General features: G+C 49.6%; 1 protein-coding gene across 2 annotated transcripts in view; it reads right to left on the bottom strand.

The window, feature by feature from the left end:
- The window catches only part of SNX4 (sorting nexin 4), a 480,207-nt gene that overhangs the window by 112,138 nt on the left and 343,560 nt on the right, over positions 1–24,509 (bottom strand). For both annotated transcript variants that reach the window (XM_078682437.1, XM_078682436.1), the window contains one exon: positions 4,698–4,797. In XM_078682437.1, the coding sequence (XP_078538563.1) occupies positions 4,698–4,797 (100 nt within the window). The remainder of the gene's footprint in view (positions 1–4,697; positions 4,798–24,509) is intronic.

Genomic DNA, 24,509 nt, shown 5'->3' with positions numbered 1-24,509 from the left:
AGGCTTGACCGGTGCATGGTCGCCTGATGGACCAGGAAACTCTGCTATCATCTTTCAATGTCAGGAATTTATCTGATAACCAGAAAACTGCAGCATTGTGAGTGAGATTGTTTTCTCCAGGAAGAAAATGGATTCTTCCTGTGGTGCTTTTTTATGATTTTTATAAGAAGATCTTTTGAGAGATCATACTTTAGCAAGGGACTCATCTAGGGGTGAAGGGGAACAACATGGTGTACTGCAGCAGACCTTTGCCAAAAACAGCTTGTTTTTCCACTCCCACATGGATATTGGATGGGTAGAGGCACAGGAATTGCAGGCTGCAGAGTCATGTTCTGAGCCCAGAAACCATATACAGATGTAATGCAGTCCTACAAGCTTATCATTTTGAGGCATTTGCACCTAATATACTAGTGTCCTGACATCTGGTGGCAGAGTGATGGTTGAGGCACGAGGTGCCACTCCGGTCTAGAGAGATACTGCTAATGAAAACATTTTGCGGACCAGTCTGAAGCTTGGACAGATAATTTATAAGGTGAGGAATCCGCAGGGAAGATGCATTCATCAGAACAACATAGATTCCAGTGTCAAACTCCTGTTAGCCACTTCAAGGTTGGTAGCACATTTGGAAAACTTCTCAAAAAAAGTTGCAGGCAGGTTCATTTGACACTTTGATAAATGGAGAATGGTGAAGGTAGCATCTGCGTGGATTTATTTCAAACTGGGAAAATAAAGACATAATAAGCATTTCTCCCTCAACATATTGGAGATCTACAGTATTTCCAAATTAGACAATGTATCTTTTTCCTGAGAATATGACATCCGCAACTAGAGAACTGACACAACTTGAGAACCTATTTAAGCCTTACAGCTCAACAAAAGACTTAATTTGGAAACGATAGCTTGGCTATGTGAGAAAAGACTCAATATGTTTATCTTGCACCAAACATTATGAGAATTATAACTATTTTGTGATGCTTATCTTGAAACATGTCGGACTGCTGTCCATATTGCTTTATCATTCAGAACTGTTCTTTCCACATCATCTTATCTAATGCTGATGCATATTCATGTTAGTGTTCATAGCTATAGTCTTTTCTCAGATGTACAGGAGAACGGGGATAAACCGGAGGATATAGACATTGTAAACAGTTTATATGCGATTTGAGGAACTACTTAATTCTCATTATTTTATATATAATGTAACGTGTTTTTATATAGCGCATGGTTACCCAGAGGCATCCCAGCGCTGCAGTAGAAACAGGCTCGAGAGAGAAAAAGGAGAGCAGGGGGGTCATTTAGGGAAGAGGAAGGTTTTCAGGAGCTTCCGGAAGCGCAGATGGCAGGGTTCCGCGCGCAATTTCAAGGGTAGAGAGTTCCATAGCGAGGCCGCATTTACAGAGAAGCGGCGGCCTCCTGTGCGTGCTTTCTTGACTTGAGGCACTCTCGCCAGGTACTCATTATCGGAGCGCAGGGGCCTATTAGCCTTGTAGGGCGTGACTAGGCTCTTCATAATCGGGGGTCCTTTACCTTGAAGAAGTTTATGGGTAATGCATAAGGATTTAAACTTAATCCTCTCCCGTATGGGGAGCCAATGGAGCGATTTGAGGGCAGGTTTAGCTGACGTCCTGAGTGAAATACCCATTAATAGCCTAGCTGCGGCATTTTGAGTCTGTTGAAGCTTATTGATAGTGGCTTCAGGGGCTCCAAAAAAAAAATCGCATTACTAAAATCTAGTCTGGACAGAACCAGTCCTTGTACTAGTAACTTCCTAGAATGCTGTGGGAGGAGAGGAAGGACTTTCCGGGCAGACTGAAGAAGACCAAAGCAAATTCCTGCTGGTTTTTTAGCTTGTGTTTTGAGCGAGAGATCCTGCTACAACCAGACCCCTAAACTTTTAATTTCTTTTTTTGGGCTGGGAGGATCCCCCAGACAAGCAGGCCAGATGGAGGTGGGCATTGAGGTCAGCTTGTGGCCAAGTAACATGATTTCCGTTTTTGACCCGTTTAATTTGAGGGAGGAGTCACACATCCAGGCATGTATCTTCGTCAAACATAAACGAAGACTGTCAGGACATTGATCGAGTTGGGAGAGTGAGACGACAAGTTGGGTGTCGTCTGCGTAACTTACGATTTTAATCCCAAACGGGGCAACCACATCCTCCAGGGGGGCCATGTACACATTAAACAATGTGGGGCTTAAAGATGAGCCCTGCGGCACGCCACACTGGAGGGGGATTGAGCAGATCGTGAGTTGCCTTCCCAGACTTGAAAGGTGCGGTTAGACAGGTATGATGTTAACCAAGTCAGGGCGGACCCCCGTACTCCCACCTCGGCCAGGCGCTGGATAAGGATACGGTGATTCAACGTATCAAAACCTGCACTCAGATCCAGGAGGATCACTGCCACTGATCCTCCTGAGTCCAAGATGCACCTTGCCTCCTCGATGACAGAGAGGAGGGCCGTATCAGTACCCTGGCCTGGACGGAATCCGGTTTGAGAGTTACGCAAAAGATCATTGGACTTCAGGAAGTGGGAAAGTTGGTGATTCACCAGTCTTTCTGTGATTTTACTAAGTCCCGGGAGTAATGAGATCGGCCTAAAGTTTGCAAGTTCCAGTGGGTCGAGATGCGGTTTCTTTAGAAGGGCCTTCACAATGGCCCCTTTTCAACTGGGCGGAACAATGCCCTGGGAAAGAGAGGTGTTAATGAGCTCAGTTGCCGGGATGGCAATGATAGTGGCAATCTGTTTGAGAAACGGCATAGGGACTGGGTCACTAGGGGAGCCGCTTTTAATGACGGATAAGATTTTAATAAATTCCTCTACTGAGACTGGGTTGAAGGCCTTGAGCGGGGGACCCGCGTCCGGGAGCAGGTTACCGGCAGTGGCCTGGACATCCGTTTGGGGCAGAGGAGATAAGATGTTTTTAATTTTTAAGTCAAAGTAATTAGCAAGTTCATTACATTTGGCTCCTGACGTGTTTTGAGACAGCGGAGGGTCGGGGATCTTCAATAATTCTTTGACAATCTTATAGGTTTCTCTCGTAGAGTTAGATGAATTTTTAATTCTCTCGTCAAAGAATACTGTTTTGGCATTACGGAGGGCAACTTTATATGCTCTAATAGCATCCCGGTAGGTATCTTTGTTTGCATTATTCCAATCTTTTCTCCAAATGCGCTCAAGCTTCTTACAGCCTTTCCTTAGAATTCTGAGCTCAGGAGTATACCAGGGGGCAGAGCAAACTCTGCCAATCTTTTTTCCCAGTCTTTTTTTTGGCAGGACTAAGTCCAGTGAGCTCGTAAGCCAGTTTTAAAAATTAGTGTCTGCTGCCACTGGGTCCAGATCATGGGGAGGAGTGGAAAGTTCAAGAGTATGAGTCCAGTTTTCGACAGAGAGCTTGGACCATGCCCTCTCAAAAATAGATGTACTGGGGGTTTGTAATATTTTGAGCTCGACCTGCCAGGTGAAGGGGACCAGAAAATGGTCTGACCAAGGGAGGGGAAGAGGGGGGCTAGCCTGAAATGACCGAATGTTAGTGAAAACCGGGTCAAGAAGGTGGCCTTTATTATGTGTGTCACCCGTATTCACTAGATGGAGCTCGTATGATCTAAAATCAAGTAAGAGGTCCGCCGCCACTTTATCTAGGGGGTCATTAAAGTGGAGATTGAGATCACCTAGAATGGTGAAATTGGAAGTGGAGGATGCCAGGACAGTGACTGTTTCCAGGAGAGAACTGAGAAAGTGACTAGAGTTCCCTGGGGGGCGATACACTAAGAGGCCTGTGAAGGAGGTGGTAGGAGATAATTGGAAGTAAAAGTGGCAACTTTCAGTTTCCGAAATGCAACCATCCTTCATTCTACCAACGAAATGATCTTTGTACAATATGGCCAAGCCACCCCCTTTACCAGAGGGCCTGATCTGAGAATGGATAAGAAACCCCGAAGGGGGAGCACGAACAATGTCGGCCTCTGAGTTAGAGGTTAACCACGTTTCGGTAAGAAACAGGATATTTAAGTCGTGGTCCTGTAACATAAAATTGATCTCCAGAGAGTGCTTGGGAAGGGACCTACAGTTCAGTAGGGCCATACGCAGGTGAGTAGGGGCTGGAGGATTACGGTGAGATCCCCATGAATGTGGGCTGCAGCGATCGCAATCAGTGTATGTATCCTCTTGCTTATGCACATAATGACAGCGTGTATTCTTAGGGGGTCTCAATAGGAGAAGGTCACTCCGTGAGTAAGTAATAAGGCCATCAGCTGAAACGGGCATAGGTTCTAGCCCTGAGTCCGGCTGGGCACAGACGGGCTTGCCTCTGGCGTGCCTCTGGCACGCCATCGGCGCGCCTGCCCGCTGCGCGGACGGGAAATTCCGTTCATTTTATAGTGCGAGGGCCCCCAATCGGCCTTTGCACTAGAGCGCTGCCCTGCTCCTCACTCAAGATGGCGCCCGATGTCTGCGCCTGGGGAGGAGTGGACCGTGATCCTGTTGAGTCCGAAATCGGCCTCGAGAATAATGGCAGAGGTCCCAAGAGGGGAGAGCAATCCAGAAGGTAAAGTGCAATTAAAAGAGGGTGGAAAATGAACAATGGCAAGCTTCGTGTATTTTTAAAATGCGGCGAAAATAAAATATCTTCAAACTTCAAACGTTGTAGGAAAAAGGTTGTGTGCAAGATGCAAGTGTTGTACTAAAAAGCAATCCTACCCCTGTTGTCAGTTCCTCGCACTGTTGTTTCTTGGACACCAGATCCATGGCTGCCATCTCCAAATCATACTGTATAAGTTCATGTTTCCGGCAAACTGACCTGAAATCATATCAATTAAAAAAGTAATGTAATACTGTAATTTACTTCTCCAACATTTTTACAACACGAAAAAAAGTTCTAAAAGTTTGTGCATTTTTTTCAAACTACCATTACTTTAGTATGTAATTTGTCAAAAATGTCATTTAAAAAAGAATATACAACAACAAAGTTACTTAAGTGTAACAACAACTCTAATACAGGCCAAGATGGCCGACCATGAAGGAGTTCCCGCCGGAGGCTCCATGGGGCAGGGATCGCCAACAGCGTAAATCCCCAGCAAAGCCCCTACATCGTTATACCTGTGCAGCCCATTCCCTCAGAAGGATGGCAATTTGAATTTGGACTAACCGCAGGGGCTCACAGACGCTGCCTCTCTCGATCCCCTGAGCACCTGCAACTTGCCTGAACAGGGATTAGAGAGTAAAAGCCAACCATGTTGCTATGAGTTGAGCCACTGCCGTCCCTCTCTGTTGTTAGCCTTCTTCGGCCCGCAGCGCTCGACCGGCCCCTGGGGCTGAGAATCGATCACTGTGTCTCACCGAAGGTTGTGTTATACTGTGGACAACTGGGCAGGATTTCCCACTTAATGCATGCCGACAATAGCCTAACCTGCTCCTTCAGCACCGCCCAATCCTTGCCTGCAGGACAGATAATGAACCTGGGCTAGCTGCAGGGGCTAACAGGCGCTGCCGGGTTCAGACACAGCCTCCTTCGATCCCCTGCAAGCATGCAGCTTGTTGGACCCGGGGACAGGGAGCAGAGGTGTCCATGCTTCTAGGAGCATGCTAAAGTAAAAATAATAAAGGAGCAGGACAGTTTTGGCGACCTAAAGAAAGTGTAATAACCACTCGATGACTGCAGACAACCACCTCGACTGATCCACCCGTGCAGCCTCATCCCTGTCAGAAGGATCACAGACAATCCCTTTCAAACGCCCGGCCTGCTGGTCTCGAGGACTGAGAGATTGTGCATCCATGTATCGTGGAGCGAAAAAAAGTGAAAAAACAGGAGCTGTTCACCGCCTCCGGAGATCGCGCTACAGCCTGCAGTGATCTTCAAGTGAACTGTTGCCCCTTAGACCTCTCTACTGCATGCAATTCACATCAATTTGTTTAAAATCCTTCTATTTGAGCCCACTGCTCCCCCTACGACTTATGTTGTCATGACAGCCCTCACTCCCTAAGAGCAACCCCCTTGTTCACTTGCCAATCTCTGCCTTATGTGACGAACACAGAGCACATGGCACTCTCTCCTGCCTCGGAACAGGGGACTCCCTGCACTGTGTCTGGTGCCTCTGACCTAGGGGTTCTTTGCGCTTGATAATCTTACTGGCCTCTGAGCTGGGGCTACCCTACATTGTGACTCGGTTGTGCCACTGAACTGGGAATTCTTTGCGCATGATGATCTCTCCTCCCTCTGAACTGGGGACTTCCTGCATTGTTTCTTTTGAGTCTTATTTGGGATTTCCTTGCATTGAAAACACCCTCACGCAATTAATGGCCATGATAACACAATTGCCTACAACCCCCATATGGAAGCGTGAGCATATCCATGTCAGAACTTGGTATTGTACGCCCATATTGTCATCTTGCGCGTATATTGTGTCTTTATGTCTACACTTTTAGTCTTCTTTGCTATTCTATGCCTATATGGTGATGGGCTTCATCCTTCCCAGATTCAATAACACCTTTTCTCATAAATATCGCAAATTTCTCGATTTTGGGCAACCTTCATTTGCACTTGGATGATCCTGCATGTGTGAACAGCACTATATTTACTTCTGATCTGGCTGCATTAAACATCACACTCTGCAACTCTGGTCCCACTCACGTAGCTGGCCATCTACTGGACCCTATTTTCTCCAGTCTGTCCAAAATTCAATGCTCACCAGCTCTCCCTTTATGCTAATCTGATCATTTTGCGGTCAGTTTCCGCTTTGAGATCTTAGCAAACTTACCTATAGTTGCACCTAATATTAGCAAACCCACTAGGAACCGGGGGAAAACTAGATATTGAAGTCCTTAATAAGCTTTTATCTTCCAATCCTCATACAACTAAATAAATGTTGGCTACTCTTTCGGGTGTTGTCCAAAAGTGTCTTTTAAAAAGGCCACTGATACCAGTCTTCCTCTCTCTATTAAGAAGGTGAACAACCATTGTCCTCCTGCACCCTGGTTCACTGAGAACTTAAAAATGGAGAAAACAAAATGCAAAGTTTTGGAAAGACGCTGGAGGAGGAGCTATGTGTCTGATACCAAACTTGCATATAAAAAGGCAAAAAAAAGATTACCACAATCTGTAAATCGGCTTGTGCCGAATATGTCACTTCGACCATTTCTAGTGCACTGAATTGCTCCAAGACACTATTTAAAATGGTCAAAGAGCTCTCTGGCTCTGAAATCCAAGCCATGCCTCCTGCCCTAAATGGTCAGCAATGTGAAGACCTGGCTACATTTTTTCTCCATAAAGTGGAGAAAATATATTCTGAAATGAAGGACAGGAAATCTGATAACCTCCTTCAGAAGACACCTTCATTTTCTCTTGCAGCCAGAGCCACCTCTTACCGAGACAAAGAGGTACCCGTATCTATGGTCAAACTAGAATCCTGGTCCCCACTAGATATGAACTCTTACAAACGGATTATAGATAGCCTTAAACCTGGTTCAGCCTGTGATCCTCTTCCAATATCTGTGTTTCAGCAGCTTGAGACACCTTCACTCCTGATAATCATGGAACTTCTGAATGCCTCCTTACAGGAAGCAACAGTTCCCCCAGAGTGGAAGCACGCAATGGTGCTTCCTCTTCTGAAGAAGGCCAATGCTGACCAATACCAGCCTTCAAACTATGGGCCTATTTCATTGCTTCCGGCCTTCTCAAAAATTCTAGAAAGGCACATAAATTCTCAATTAACCCAGTTCGTCCAATCACAAAAGTTTCTACACTGATCACAATCAGGTTTTAGAGCAGGGTTTTCGACTGAAACGACACTCCTTGGAGTCACGGAAAGGTTGCGACATCATTTCGATTTGGGAGATACAGAGGCCCTCATACTACTTGATTGAAGCGCAGTGTTCGACACGCTGTCTCACACCGTGTTAGTGGAAGCTTTACGATCCTTGGGTGTTACTGGACCAGCACTTAAGTGGCTTATTTCCTTTCTCTCTGATTGGAAGTTCCAGGTCTTTTTTCAAACTGACCCCAGGTCGCTCCCCACGCCGCACAACTCCCCCGAGTGCCCGAGTGCAGCCGAGGTTCGCCGCTGGTGTGCCCCTGGCGCTGCCTACCTTTTCTTTTGCTGTGCTTTGTCCCTGTAGCTTGTTATTGTTTACTGTATTTTTTAGGCGCTCCTTTTGACGCCCCTGCCCTCTGTGCCCCCCCGCTGCTCCCCCGCCCCCTTTTTCCTTTCTGTATCCCCTGCCCTCACCCATTGGCCGCCCGCTCCCCCGCCGCCCAGCTGCCCCTCCCTCCCACCTTGCCTCTTATGGAGGCCGCGCAGCGGGCGCGCCGCTGGCGCACCAAAGGCAAGCCCGTCTGCCCCCTTCCCGCCTGGACCGCGCCCAGTGCCAGAACCCCTGGACCCCGCGCCCCCCGCAACGCCAGACTGCACTACGACTCCAGCACCCTCCACGCACTCAACACCGAACGAGACCACCCCTGCTACCAGGCCACCCCGAAGTGCACCCAAAGGCCCTTCGCCTGCCGGAACTGCAGATTCACCAGCATCCAGCCCACCAAACCACCAACCAGAGAACCCAACCACCTCCGCTGCATCCTCCTCAACATTCGCTCCGCTCGCAAACACGCCATCGAACTCTGGGACCTCCTAGACTCTACCGCCCCCGACGTCGCCTTCCTGACAGAGACCTGGCTGAACGCCACCTCAGCACCAGACATCGCCATAACCATCCCACAGGGCTACAAGATCTCCCGCAGAGACCGCACCAACGGAGTGGGAGGGGGAATCGCCATCATCCACAAAGACACCATCAGAATCTCGACCAACACCGACGACACCCTCACCTCCGCCGAGCACATGCACTTCCAGATCCACACTGACCCCAACACCACCCTAAGAGGAACACTTGTCTACAGACCTCCCGGACCACGACCACAGTTCAGCAACACCATCGCCGACCTCGTCAGCACCCACGCCCTCGTCTCCACGGTCTACATCCTCCTCGGGGACCTGAACTTCCACCTCGAGAACAACAACGACGCCGCCAACTCCACCGCCCTGATCGACAACCTCGCCAACCTGGGAATCAAACAGCTCGTGACGACACCCACCCACGCCGCTGGACACACGCTGGACCCCATCTTCTCCACCAGCCCCCACGTCCCCTTTAACCACACCACCGAACCCCACTGAGCTGACCACAGATGCGTCCACTTCACCTTCAGGAAACCCACCACACACCACCGCACCCAACAGCTGCCACGCCGCTGCTGGGGCAAGGTCACCAAGGACCAACTGACTACCACCCTCGCCCTGAGACCACCCACCGACCCAGACACTGCCGCGACCAACCTCAAACTGTGGATCAACGACTGCGCCGACACCCTCGCCCCTCTCAAGACCTCCACAACCAACCACACCAACAAGAAAGCCGCCTGGTTCACCGAACACCTGCGGATCTCCAAGCACACCTGTCGGAAGCTGGAGAAGAAATGGCTCCACGACCGAACACCTGACAGCCACACAGCCCACAAGAGCGCCACCCGCAGACACCACCAACTCATCAGGGCCGTCAAGAGGACCGCCTTCAAGGACCGCTTAGACAACAACGCACACAATACCAAAGCGCTCTTCAGCTTCGTGAAAGAACTCTCCAACCCCAGCTCCAACACTAACGACATCCCGCCATCACAAGACCTGTGCGACTCCCTGGCCACCTTCTTTCACCGCAAGATCACCGACATCCACGACAGCTTCAACTCCGACACCCCCGCACTCAACAGTTCCTTCGAGACAGAAACCTTCCCGGAAAGCTGGAAGTACGCCGAGATCAACACCCTTCTGAAGAAGCCCAAGGCGGACCCCAAGGACCTCAAGAACTTCCGGCCCATCTCCCTGCTCCCGTTCCCAGCAAAAGTGACAGAGAAGATCGTAAACAAACAGCTAACCAGCTACCTCGAAGACAACAACATCCTGGACCCCTCCCAATCCGGTTTTCGCAGCAACCACAGCACCGAGACCGCCCTCATCGCCGCCACTGACGACATCAGGATCCTGATGGACTAAGGAGAAACAGCCGCCCTCATCCTCCTGGACCTATCAGCAGCATTTGACACAGTCTGCCCCCGCACCCTATCAGCACGCCTCCATGACGCCGGAATTCAAGAGCAGGTCCTGGCCTGGACCACATCCTTCCTCTCCGGCAGAACCCAGAGCTTCCGCCTCCCACCCTTCCGCTCGAAATCCACCGAGATCATCTGCGGCATCCCACAGGGATCCTCCCTCAGCCCGACGCTGTTCAATATCTACATGGCACCGCTCGCCCACGTCACAAGACAACATAACCTCAACATCATCTCCTACGCCAACGACACCCAGCTGATCATATCCCTCACCGAAGACCCCCACACCGTCAAAGCCAACCTCCCCAGAGGAATGAAGGCTGTAGCCGACTGCATGAAGGACAGCAGACTGAAGCTGAACTCAGACAAGACGGAGGTCCTCATTCTCGGACCCACCCCATCAGCCTGGGACGATTCTTGGTGGCCCACATCGCTAGGCGAAGCCCCGGATCCCACAGACCACGCGCGCAACCTGGGGGTCATCCTCGACTCCGCCCTCTCCATGACCAGGCAAGTCAAAGCCGCCACCGCGTCCTGCTTCAACACCCTCCGCATGCTCCGCAGGATCTTCAAATGGATCCCTCCCGACACGAGAAAAACCGTCACACAGGGCCTCATCACCAGCAGACTCCACTACGGGAACGCCCTCTACTCAGGAACAACCACCAAGCTCCTGAGACGACTACAACGAATCCAGAACGCCTCGGCACGACTGATCCTCAACGTCCCCCGACGGAGCCACATCACACCCCACCTGAGAGGCCTGCACTGGCTCCTCATCAACAAGAGGCTCACCTTCAAATTCCTCATCCACGCACACAAAGCCCTACACAACACCGGACCTACATACCTCAACAACCGACTCAGCTTCCACACCCCCACCCGAAACCTCCGCTCAGACGCCCTCGCCCTCGCCACAGTTCCTCGCATCCGGAAAACCACTGCCGGCGGCTGATCCTTCTCCTACCTCGCCGCCAAGACCTGGAACGCTCTCCCCACCAGCCTACAACAGACTCAGGACCTGGCTCTTCGATCAGTAGCGCCCCCCCTACCCCCCAGCGCCTTGAGACCCTCACGGGTATGTGGCGCTCTTTATAAATGGATTGATTGATTGATTGATTGACTGCCTGTTGCACAAGTTACTTACCTTCGGTAACGATATATCTGTAAGAAACATTAGTTAGTATTAGATTCCTTACCTTAGAATATCCCCAGGTGTCAGACTGGATCAGACTTTTGCGTAGCAGTACCCTTGCGCGTCGGTAGGCCTCGTCTGCGGCTCCGCGTCTGTCGTCGGGATGACGTCGCCAGAACACTTAGACGCCGCCCTCGTGCGCGGACGTCAGTTCTTATACACAGCTTTTCAGCGCCAGAAAACGCAGAGCCATGATAAAAACCAACACTGGTGCCATAAAGACTAGGGCCCTGAAAGGGGATGACCTTAACCCTAGATATCGGTTCGCAGAACGGAGAGGATGGGTGGGGCGGTAAGGAATCTAATACTAACTACTGTTTCTTACAGATATATCATTACCGAAGGTAAGTAACTTGTGCATCTGAAAGAAACAGGTTAGTATTAGATTCCTTACCTTAGAATAGATACCCCAGCAATACCAACCCCGGTGGAGGGTCTGCGAACCAATGATCACACCAGAAAGTCCTGGAGAACGGAACGGCCGAAAAAGCCATCTCTCCGGACTTGGCTGTCCAGGCAGTAGTGTCTTGCGAACGTGTGCAGCGAGGCCCACGTAGCTGCCTGACAGATGTCCTGCAAGGGGACTCCCCGGCCCAGGGCAGTAGTAGCCGCCGTGGCCCGTGTGGAATGGGCACGAAGCCCCACAGGAGGCTCTTTTCGAGCCAAAGAGTAACAAGCCTTGATGCACAAGACGACCCATCGAGAAATGGTCCATTTGTGCACCGCCCGTCCCTTCTTAGCGCCCACGTAACCAACAAAGAGTTTGTCATCCACCCGGAACTGGCGTGTGCGATCCAAATAGAATGAGAGCGCACGTTTTGGGTCCAGACGGTGGAGCCTCTCTTTCGAGGGATGCGGAGGCAGAAAGAAGGTGGGCAAATTGATGGACTGCCCGTTGTGGAAGGCAGTGACTACCTTGGGCAGGAAAGAGGGTCGCGTCCGCAACACAACTTTGTCCGGATGGACTGAAAGGAAAGGAGGCTGAGAAGAAAGGGCCTGGAGCTCACTCACTCTCCCGGCAGAGGTGATGGCAACCAGGAAAGCGGTCTTCAGAGTAAGGAGACGAAGAGGACAGTTATGAAGTGGCTCAAAGGGAGCGCACATCAGAAAAGTGAGAACAAGGTTCAAGTCCCACTGAGGACAAAAGGAACTGGAGGAAACATGAGTGATGCCCTCCAAAAACCTATTTACGACCGGGGACTTGAACAAAGAGGGCTGATCAGGTAGCCTTAAGAAGGCGGAAATGGCCGAGAGGTAGCCCTTCAGAGTGCCCAGAGCAGAGCCCTGCTGGGCAAGGGAAAGAAGAAAGAGGAGAACCTCTGAAAGAGGGGCAGAAAGGGCATCCACAGCCTTTGCTGTGCACCATGCCACAAATTTGTTCCACCTGCAGGCGTATACCGATTTTGTGGAGGGACGCCTGGCTGCCAGAATGACATACAGACTTCAGGAGACAAGTCAAATGGCCTCAACTGCCGCCGCTCAATCTCCACGCATGTAAGTGGAGACTGGATAGGTTCGGGTGGAGGACTGTCCCCTGCTGCTGCGACAGAAGGTCCTCCTGAAGGGGCAGACGAATCGGGGGATCGACAGACATGCTGAGTAGCTCGGGATACCAGAACCTGCGTGCCCAGTCCGGAGCCACAAGGATGACTTGGGCCCGGTCGTGCCTGACCTGCTTCAGCACTCTGGGCAGAAGTGGTATAGGCGGAAAGGCGTACAACAGACCGGAACTCCACTTGCGACGAAAAGCGTCTCCGAGCGAGTGGCGCCTTGGAAATTCCAACGCGCAGAACTGATGACATTGCGCGTTCTCTTCTGTGGCGAAGAGATCTAACCAAGGCTCTCCCCACTGCTGAAAGAGGCCTTGCGCCACGTCAGAGTTCAGACGCCATTCGTGATCCATCATGCACCGACAGCTGAGTTTGTCCGCCCTGGCGTTCAGGGAACCTGCCAGGTGTTGAACCACCAGGGTCACGCCCTGATGTTCCAGCCACTGCCAGAGGCGCAGAGCCTCCTGGCATAGGGTCCACGACCCCACCCCGCCCTGTTTGTTGCAGTACCACAGGGCGGTGGTGTTGCCCGTGAAAACCTGCACCACACTCCCCCGGACAGAGGGGAGGAATGCCTTCAGTGTAAGTCGGATCGTCCGCAGCTGCAGAAGGTTGATATGGAGCTGGGACTCCGCCGGAGACCAGAGGCCTCTGATCTCTGCCTCTCCCATGTGGCCTCCCCAGCCCTGGAGGGACGAGTCCGTCACAACTACGTGCTCTGGTTGGGGTAGGGAGAGGGATCTGTCGCTGAACCAATAGCGGTCCGTGAGCCACCACTGCAACTGTCTTGCAATTCCCTCCGAGATCAAGACATGGTCGGACAAGTTGCCCTGATGCTGGGCCCACTGAAACGTCCGGTCCCACTGCAGAGCCTGCATCCGCCACCTGTCGTGATGCACCAGAAGGATGCAGGAGGCCATCAGCCCCAGAAGCCGCAGCGTCAACCTGACCGAGACTCGGGATAAAGGCTGAAAGATCGTAAACAGAGCCTGAATATCCCGAACCCGCTGTTCGGGAGGATAAACCTGAAACTGCGCCGAGTCTAGAACCGCTCCGATGAAGAGGAGCTTCTGAGAGGGACACAGGTGCGACTTCGGCATATTAATAGAGAACCCTAGCATGTGCAGGAGGTCGGCCGTAGTCTGGAGGTGGCTGACGACTGTCTGGGGCGAGCCTGCGGGGGTGGATGTGGACTGGTCACGCCGTTGTCACCGGGCACCGCCACGGAGGTTTCCACGTCCGCCACCGCACTGGATGTTAGTCTGCGGCCCGTGGCTCGCAGGACGTGTGGGGGCGCCCCTTCCTTGGCCACGAAAGGGGCGAAAGGCAGCAGATTTCTGGCGCGGGGCTGACAGGCCCAAGGACTTGGAAGCAAGGGTCGCCCTGAGCCGGGCGGTGGCGTCTGGCCACGTTCCTATCTACAGGAGGACCTGTAGCGGGCCTGGACCAGGTGCCCAGAAGAACGTCAGACAAGGCCTCCTTAAACTGCAACAGAGGCTCCGAAGAGCTTGCTTGCGGTTTAAGGACCTCAGTGAGGAGGTTAGTCCTCACGACTGAGACGGGGAGATCAAAGGATAAGGCCTTGGCCGCCCGCATCAACACCACCCTATAGGCTGCCCCCTCCACCGTAGCCACGGTAGGAGGGGAGACAAAACCAGTGTCTGGCGAAGTGTCCAGACCACTGGCGTCCCCTAGCTCACCTGCCCAGTCCTGATAAGACTGGCACTCACGTGCCAGAGGGTCCTCAGACCCCTCCCAATCCGCCTTGCCACCCATCTCCTGATACTCAGGGTCAAATGATGGGGCCGGGTCATAGAAGAAAAAATCTCCCATTGGCGTCAAAAGCGGCGTCGCGTGACACCGCTCCGGCGTCGGAACCGGACCGAGGGGGGGAGCTGGGGATTGCGTCGACCGTGGTCGGCGCCGGGGGCGACACCCTAGGTGCCGGCGAGGTCGTAAGGTCGACCGGCAACATCCCGGATCCCGGCCCGGATCCGGCGGAGCCCTGCGGAATCGGGACTGAAGTCGCCGACGGCGCCGGGGCCGAAGCACCCGACGGCGCCAGGGCCCAACCACCCTGCCCGCTTGGGCTCCCAGTTGGGGCCGCTGGACCCGAAGGCGTCGCGGAACCCGACGAAGGAGTGATCGACCTCATGGCCGTGAGGAAGGCGTCTATCTCCTCCGGCGTCGGATTCTGCCCAGGGACCGGCGGGTATGGAGCAGGCCGCGATGCCTGCGGCTCCAACGGAGCCGCGTGGGCGGTGTCACCCGAACCCCCGGCCGCGTCGCGCAAGCGTCAGGGGGAGTTGGAAGAGCGATGTCGTCTCTTCGACTTCTTGTGCCTCTTACCTGATGACTTGGAGCACGAGGAGTGGTGTCGATCCTCCGAGCCGTGATGACTCCGGCCCCGCGACCGGTCCCTCGACCTCCTTCCGGACCGGGACCTCGAACCACGCGGGGCCTACTGCTGGAGCTGGAGGCGCTTGCGGGACCGCTCCCGCCTAGCCTTTCGATGTCAAGGCCCGGCAGTCGGGGCACGACTTATCATCGTGGTCGGGCCCCAGGCAATGCAGGCACCGGCGATGGGGGTCGGTAACCGACATCAGTCGGTTGCAGTCGACGCAGGGCTTAAACCCGGGCATCCCTACCGGCACCGGCGAAGTTGTTCGACTTCGAGAAAAAATTATCAAAAAGATCAAAAGTTTAGTCAAAAAATGACCTAGGGTACCACTGTTTCCGGATCGGCGCTTGCTGGCGCGGAAAAAATAGGAACTGACGTCAGCGCTGAGGGTGGCGTCTAAGTACTCCGGTGACATCATCCCGGCGCCGACGACGGACGCGGAGCCGCAGACGACGCCTATCAACGCGCCAGGGTACTGCTACGCAAAAGTTTCGGGATCTAGTCTGACGCCTGGGGATATTCCAAGGTAAGGAATCTAATACTAACCTGTTTCTTTCAGATCCAATATTCATGTTTCCCTCTATGGGGTACCTCAGGGCTCCATTTTAAACCCTTTATTGTTTAATGTGTATGTCAGACCTTTAGCCAACATTGCAGAAGAGGCTGGGTTGTCCCTGTTCTCCTATGCGGATGAAACCCAGATTATCTTCTCCCTCTCTGCGCAGAGAACATCTGTGACATCTGCTCTCCAGCTAGGGTTTGGTAATATTGCATCTTGGATGCAGGCTAATTTTCTTAAACTCAATGGGGAGACAACTGAGGTCATGATCCTGGGGAAGAATTAAGATCTTTGGGGCCCCCAACATTGGCCTACTGAAATGGGTCTAGGCATCATAGATGATTTATTGCCTATGAAAAACCAGGCAGTGAAGGTGGCTGCAACTTGCTTTACCATACTGAAATGGCTTAAAAAGAGTATCTGGATGTTGCCCAGCTCTACCCAGAGAACCGTTGTCCAGGCTCTTGTTACCTTGAGACTGGACTACAGTAACCTTATCTATTTGGGTTCAAATAAGGATGTGACACGCAAGCTACATGTAGTCCAGAACTCTGCCGCCAGACTGATTTGTCAGGTTCACAGAACTCCCTCAATCTCAGGCTCTCTGCGTGACCTTTATTGGCTCAGGGTGGAGGGCCGAATTAAGTTCGAAACCCTGAGCTATATGTTTAAAATCAAATCTTGAGTCACCCCTCAATACCTCCAGGCTCTGGTTCACCCCTACTTGCCTTCATGTGCGCTCCGCTCTGCCACTCAGGCGAAGTTCTCGGCTCCTAGAATAAGACTGTCACGCATGGGCTATCGATCCTTTGCCTACTTAGGCCCCACTTTGTGAAACTCTCTCCCTGCGTCGCTTCGCAATGAAACTGTATATGAGAATTTCCGTAAAAGCTTTAAAACTTGGCTGTTTAACCAATAATCGTCCCTTCCTTCTGGTCCTTTCTAGTTGGCGCCGGGAAACCCATTTTTGGGTAGATGTTGCGCCTTACAAATTACAATTAACATAACAATTTTTTTTTGCCCATTTCATGTCAATACTGTTATTTTATGCATATTCTGTTATTTTAGGATGATGCTGCTATCTTATGCTACCTATCCTACGTCGCGAGTGTAGTAGTAACCCTGCTATCCAATGTTTACTAGTCCATGCCGGCTATGACAGGCCTATCTACGCCGTGGGTATATATATTGTACATATGCCTTCAAATACAAAGGGCTCTCCTGCAGACCTACCTTTTAACTCTTTCACAACCCCCAGCTCCTAGATAATGTGACCACCAAGAACCCGGAAAGACCAATGCTTTTCGTCATTCAAGGCCCCCTTTTCCTCACAGGGATCCCACCAGATCTTCTTGATGACCTCCCCTCATCACACCGCTGCTGAAACTGGCAGCCATCTCAACCTTTAGTGGCTGCCTCTTGACCGCTATGAACACCTATGATTGTTTCTCCTAAAACCTAATTCTGGCTCTCCCCCGAAACAACTTTCGAGTATCATCAACTTCGGGAGCCTACTGCTGGGTCAATGTACCGCCACAGCACCAACATGGAAAGATACAGCCCCAAATCATACTGCATTAAATTTATGCCAAACCTCTCCAAACATGCTGCTAAAAAATTCAAACACAAAATCGTCAAAGAGTATGCAGAGACACTAATAACAGACATATTTTACAGTGCAAGCCTATCCACCCTCCTGGAAGCAAACAATATCACAATACTGAAATATACAAGCTATCGATAAGGGCTCCACCCATGACGGAATCATATCTAAGCATAACACCTTAAACCTCTACTCTATCCTGCCCACTGACTGGACTGATCACCACCTAATTCTTTCCTATCTCAATGCCATCCAACCAAAGGCTCACCCCCAAACTATCTGTCCCAAACACTGGGGGTAAGGAACATACATCGAATTCCCCCAGGCAGAGTTGGAAGGATTAGTCAGTTCCCAAATTCCATCTCCACCCAACCTCACCTCAGCTGATGACCTCACCGCCCACTACAACACAAAAATGGCAGAACTCCTTGACACAATCAAAGCTCTGAAATTCAAGAAGTCAAGAGGTAACCCTTCAAGATCCTGGTTTAATATAGACCTTAATAAAAAGAGGCTACAATTCTGATTAGATGAAAGGACTGATGACGAGCCGTCGTTAACCAATCTCTCTATCCTCCGAGCTGAATGCCTAAAATACAAAAAACACATCTTTAGAGAAATGTCCTCCTTCTTCCGAACTCACCTTGACTGGTCTAGGAACAGACCTAAAGATCTTTTCAACATCAAACAGCAAACCTCCTCTCTACCTCAACACCCAATTAGTGACTCTACTAAGCACTGCAATAAATCCCCAAAATTCTTCTCTGAAAAAATATCTAATACTGAACTCTCTTCTGTGCAACCCACCTCCCCACCCAACACCAAGGGTGCCCCCCGAGCAACAAGGTCCACCTAAGGCCCTACATCCAACTAATTGTTGTTTCCCCAACCTCCCCCTCTCAGCAATCCAGAACACCAACCTCAACCCCTACGCTTGAAAAATGATGCAACTTGGACTGAATTCGAACATATCCCTGAAGAAGTTAAATTATTCGCCTGCATGAAGCCGACATCGAACATCTCCAACCCCCTCCCTGATGCGCGTGTCAAAAATCACAGTCACATCATCTCCCCCATATGGACCAAAATCAATAACTCATCAGAAAAACAGATGCGAACCAGAACGACCTTAACAATTACAGACCTATAACTAACCTCCCTCTCTTTGCCAAAGCCATCGAAAAATGAGTGCTTGCACAGCTGAACAACCACATTGAAAAATACAACCAGCACAACACCTTCCAATCGGAGTACAGGAAAGGCTGCAATACAGAGACTACAATAATCAACATTACTGATGACCTACACAGTGGAAGACCGTGTTACTGGGCAAGGGCAGCCTGTATGCGGCTTTCGTCGATTTGCGGGCTGCCTTTGACCTAGTCCCAAGGTCTAAGCTGTGGCAGGTGCTGAAGAACCTGGGCCTACCAGAAGAACTTTTGACAATGTTGATGAGGCTCCATGAGGCAAATGTAGCAAAGATCCAGTGGGGAGGGCATGGTATGGTCACTTCAGATTTCCCTGTTGAGCGGGGAGTACGTCAAGGTTGCTCGATGGCTCCCAAGCTGTTTGCGTTGTACATTAATGGTGTTGTTGCCCGTATGCTGTCTGCAAATGTGGACGCCCCATCATTGGCGGGTACCAAGATACCAATTTTAATGTTTGCAGACGACACTCTGATTTTATCTAAGACTCCGAGTGGGCTACAGCACGCTTTATCCATCTTTGATCAATTCTGTGAGGAACATGGCTTAGAAATTAATGTGGCCAAAACTAAGCTCATGGTTTTTAATCCTTGCCATGGTCGTAGATCTCACATTGTCATGAATGGTCGTCATTTAGAGGTATATATATAGGGGGGTTTAGCAAACATAGTCACTGGGACCTGGGTTATATAGGTACTGAGAAGAAGGGGTCCCAGCGTGCGTGTAACAAAGTATAAGCAATTCAAAATAATTTTTACAGAGACAATGAATGCGTCCACATTGTTTTATTCACAATGGGACTAGGTGTATTGAATATACTGAACATTGATTACATATCATAATCGGTTAGACAGTGCCCCAGGAGGGAGGAGGAAGTGATTGGGTGAGGATAGTGTAATGGAAGGGAATTAGTGACAGTAAAATCAGCGAATTATCAAAAATGCATTGGTGAGTTAATTTCTATACAAAAAACATAGGACCGTTGGTTAAATGCATAAATCAAAGAATATCATACTCCACAAAGTACATTAAATGTAAAAATATTGGCGTGAAGTTGACGACCAAAAGGCTATTGTCGACGTTTCGACCCTCGGAAAATTGCAGGGATTAGTGGTGCCCTTGCTGTGGGGTCTTCATCAGGACAGGGTGCGGGGCAGACAACCTGAGGTGTCAGATAGATTTGCACAGGGTCTGAGAGTATTGTATTGTTAGCACAAGGGATCACTCCGAGGTGTCCAGATTGTAGATTACATTGGCACAAGGTCCGACAGTGTTAGTCATTGCACAGAGGGTCGTTCAGTGGTATCCGGAGTTGAGGTTTGGTAACCACCAGGTCCGCGGGTATTTTTGGATCTCTCCGTGGTACCTTCAGCCGATTAGATCTAGCATAGAACGCGAGCGATCCGCTGAAGGTACCACGGAGAGATCCAAAAATACCCGCGGACCTGGTGGTCAACTCCGGATACCACTGAACGACCCTCTGTGCAATGACTAACACTGTCGGACCTTGTGCCAATGTAATCTACAATTTGGACACCTCGGAGTGATCCCTTGTGCTAACAATACAATACTCTCAGACCCTGTGCAAATCTATCTGACACCTCAGGTTGTCTGCCCCGCACCCTGTCCTGATGAAGACCCCACAGCAAGGGCACCACTAATCCCTGCAATTTTCCGAGGGTCGAAACGTCGACAATAGCCTTTTGGTCGTCAACTTCACGCCAATATTTTTACATTTAATGTACTTTGTGGAGTATGATATTCTATGATTTATGCATTTAACCAACGGTCTTATGTTTTTTTGTATAGAAATTAACTCACCAATGCATTTTTGATAATTCGCTGATTTTACTGTCACTAATTCCCTTCCATCACACTATCCTCACCCAATCACTTCCTCCTCCCTCCTGGGGCACTGTACGTCATTTAGAGGTAGTCAACGCCTTTACATACTTGGGAATCCATGTATCAAATGACTTAAGATGGTCCCAACATATAGATATTGCAACAATAAGACACAAGCAAATAGCTGGTGCCCTTGGCTCTGAGCATGGAAAATCCCTAACAAAACCAGCAAAACCAGCACTTCAGGTGTATGAGGCCAAAGCCCTCGGATCAGCACTTTATGGTGCTAAGCTGTGGGGCTACGAGAATCTTCAGCCATTGCAAATTTCGGAAAACAAGTTTTTCCGACTCATTACTGGCCTCCCTAAAGGTACTCCCTTGCTGCCGCTTAGGTACGATCTAGGCAGGAAGGCTGTTGCTGAATTGGCGAGGTTGCGTCCAATCATGTACTGGCGTAGACTCTGGACTACACCTGAACTTTTACATTATGCTGAGGGGTTCATGGATATTATCAAAGCAGATGTGTTCCACAAAATCAGATGGCTAAAAGAACTTAGAAAAATGCTGGGTGACCTTGGCCTTCACACGTTATGGGAAAACCCAGAGGATGCTTCATTTCCATCAAAGATAGCCCTCAAAGAGATCTACTGGGAAAGGGTGGCCGCACGAAACTGGAGCGAAACTAGTACAGAGACTATGGCTGGAAGATTCCTGGAAGCAAAGTCCCTTCCCAGCCTTGAACTATACTGGGATGCTATCACTAGCCCGAGGGATAGGAAGTTGTTCTTCCAGATCAGAGCGGGTGCCCTTCCCATTAGATCTCTGACAGGCAAATGGGGTGGCCCATTAATTAGCGATTGCCCCTCTTGTGGAGCACATAACAAAACAATTGGCAATTTTTTATTTGCATGTAAGATCTATGCGGAGCCTAGACGCATTTGGCTTACCCCTATGTGCAAGAATCTAGGTACGACTAGCAGTGTGGTAGCATTAAGAATTATACGTACTAGTTCTTCACTGCCTATAGTAAAAGCCACTGCTAAATATCTTGGTTGGTCATGGACCATTCGACAGAAGTTCTTAGGCAGATGATTTGTAGATGATGTACTGTTAGAGTGTCTGTATTTTATCTGTAAATTTTACCCTGCAATGTAATTGATATATTTTATCTGTTTTTAGCTTTATTTTTAACACAAATGTCTTTTAATGGTTTTATTGATGACTGTAAACGCTTTTATGAGTTAACCTCGAATAAAGCAAAATTTGAACTTGATGACCTACACATATCACTAGATGATTGCTAAGCCTGCCTCCTAGTCCTCCTGGATCTCTCAGCTGCCTTTTAATGCTGTCAACCATGGCATTCTCCTAAACACCCTCTCACAGCGTGCAAGCATCAATTGAACTGTCTGTCCTTCAATGGTTTGCTTCTTTCCTGAACCAACAATCACAGCAAATCAAACTAAACAACGCTATCTCAAAAGCAACACCTGTCCCACAAGAAGTTCCTCAAAGACCAATCCGGTCCCTTGCCCTATTCAACCTCTATAAGGAACCCCTTGCTATGATCCTGCAACAATTACAAAAGAGCCAGGTTTTATAAGAAAGAAGCCATGCTTGAGAAAAATTAACAAGACAAGAATAACAAAAACAAGAATAAGTTGGTGTATGTACGTAAATACTCAAATGTGAGCAAAACAATTAAGAATGTTGTGAATAAAAATTGGCACATTCTTAATAATGAAGATCGCATATTAGAGAAACCATTGTTTGAGTTTAAACGCAATAAGAATCTCAGAAATGAGCTGGTACACACGTACCGTGAGGACCATAGAGAGACTCAAAGAACTCTTGGCAACACCAGAGCCATTGGCAATGTGAAATGTGGCACGTGTAATATATGTGCTTTGTGTATACAGTCAAAAGATTTAGAGTTTAATGGACGTGTGACACCTAAGATCAAAAATCCTGAATAACTGCAAAAGAAAAAATGTGGTTTATCTACTGCTTTGCCCATGTGGCTTAGGCTACGTGGGTGAAACTAGTAGAGAACTACGGGTGAGGATTCAGGAACATAGGTCAGCTAGTAAAACAAGAAAGGAGAATGCCTCATTGGGCTCTCATTTTACTGAAATGGTACATAAGGAGAACGATTTAAGATGGTTCATATTAGAAAATGTAACCATTGGCAGACGAGGTGGAAACCTTGATACCAAAAGAAAATCTCGAGAACAATGGTATATTTCCTTTCTCAATACTTTGCGCAAAGGCCTGAATACCAAAGAGGAATGTCTGGTGGGCCTGTTTTAGCCAGGTATCTCTGTGGTATACATATATCAGGTTTAGGGGGTTTTCATTGTTAGTCAGTCATTATAGAACCTAGGCTATTGAAAATGTGTGTGACTTTTGAAAATGTAATTCTCATATCGCATTGTCATAATATCAATTCAATACTACCTATCTCACTAACCATTAGATCGATAGTAGGACACTTAGTGAGTGCCATGTGGGTGTAGCTTTACCGTTTCTTTTGACTCCAAATTGACATTTACGGGAGAGGTTTCTCTATATTAAGAACAACAATGAGTGGTTGTATAGATTGGGTCTTCTTTTCTTCTCAGTGGTGTCTATTTGATAGTTTAAAAACAAGCATTTGCAATGCAATAGGTCTCGCATTATGAAAGTTTGAGCTATTGGTCTTGTAAATGACAACTTTTTTATTTAGGTCTTGGTTTTGAAAATAGCTAAATTAATAGCTTTGTCATTTACAATGCCAATAGTTATAACTTCCGCAAATGTGACACCTATAGCATTTGTAATGCAACATGTTTTGTATTTATGTGACTTAGATGTATTGATATTACAAATAAAAATGGCTTTTAATTTTTTTAAATAATTAATACTTAAATAAAAGTGATTGTAATTTATAATGGCAATAGCTTAAACTTTTGTAAATAACTTTTGTGAAGATTATGTTCAGTGTATTTTATTGTGATGAAAATCCAAGAACAGAAGTGAAATATTAACATCTTTTTGTGACATTTGTAATAAAGCTTGAAACATTGAGAGAACATATTTGAACCAGTTGTTGTTGAATGGTTGCACAGATTGATGCTGTGATGGCGCGGAGTGATGTTGTGGTGGCGCGGAGTGATGCTGTGGTGGTGCTGAGTGATGCTGTGGTGGTGCTGAGTGATGCTGTGGTGGTGCTGAGTGATGCTGTGGTGGTGCTGAGTGGTGCTGTGGTGGTGCTGAGTGATGCTGTGGTGGTGCTGAGTGGTGCTGAGTGATGCTGTGGTGGTGCTGAGTGGTGCTGAGTGGTGCTGAGTGATGCTGTGGTGGTGCTGAGTGGTGTTGTGGTGGTGCTGAGTGGTGCTGTGGTGGTGCTGAGTGGTGCTGTGGTGGTGCTGAGTGATAATGTGGTGGTGCTGAGTGATAATGTGGTGGTGCTGAGTGGGGCTGTGGTGGTGCTGAGTGGGGCTGTGGTGGTGCTGAGTGGTGCTGAGTGATGCTGTGGTGGTGCTGAGTGGTGCTGTGGTGGTGCTGAGTGGTGCTGTGGTGGTGCTGAGTGGTGCTGTGGTGGTGCTGAGTGATAATGTGGTGGTGCTGATTGATGATGTGGTGGTGCTGAGTGATAATGTGGTGGTGCTGAGTGATAATGTGGTGGTGCTGAGTGATGCTGGGGTGGCGCTGAGTGATGATGTGGTGATGCTGAGTGGTGCTGAGGTGGTGCTGAGTGATGCTGTGGTGGTGCTGAGTGGTGCTGCCGAGTGATGCTGTGGTGGCGCTGAGTGATGCTGTGGTGGCGCTGAGTGATGCTGTGGTGGCGCTGAGCGATGCTGTGGTGGCGCTGAGCGATGCTGGGGTGGCGCTGAGCGATGCTGTGGGTGCGCTGAGCGATGCTGGGGTGGCGCTGAGCGATGCTGGGGTGGCGCTGAGCGATGCTGGGGTGGCGCTGAGTGATGCTGGGGTGGCGCTGAGTGATGCTGGGGTGGCGCTGAGTGATGCTGGGGTGGCGCTGAGTGATGCTGGGGTGGCGCTGAGTGATGCTGGGGT

This window comes from Lissotriton helveticus, chromosome 3_1, assembly GCF_964261635.1.
Source record: "Lissotriton helveticus chromosome 3_1, aLisHel1.1, whole genome shotgun sequence".
NCBI classification, from domain to species: domain Eukaryota; kingdom Metazoa; phylum Chordata; class Amphibia; order Caudata; family Salamandridae; genus Lissotriton; species Lissotriton helveticus.
Note: the sequence above shows the minus strand (reverse complement) of the source record. Positions and strands in the feature narration are given on the sequence as shown.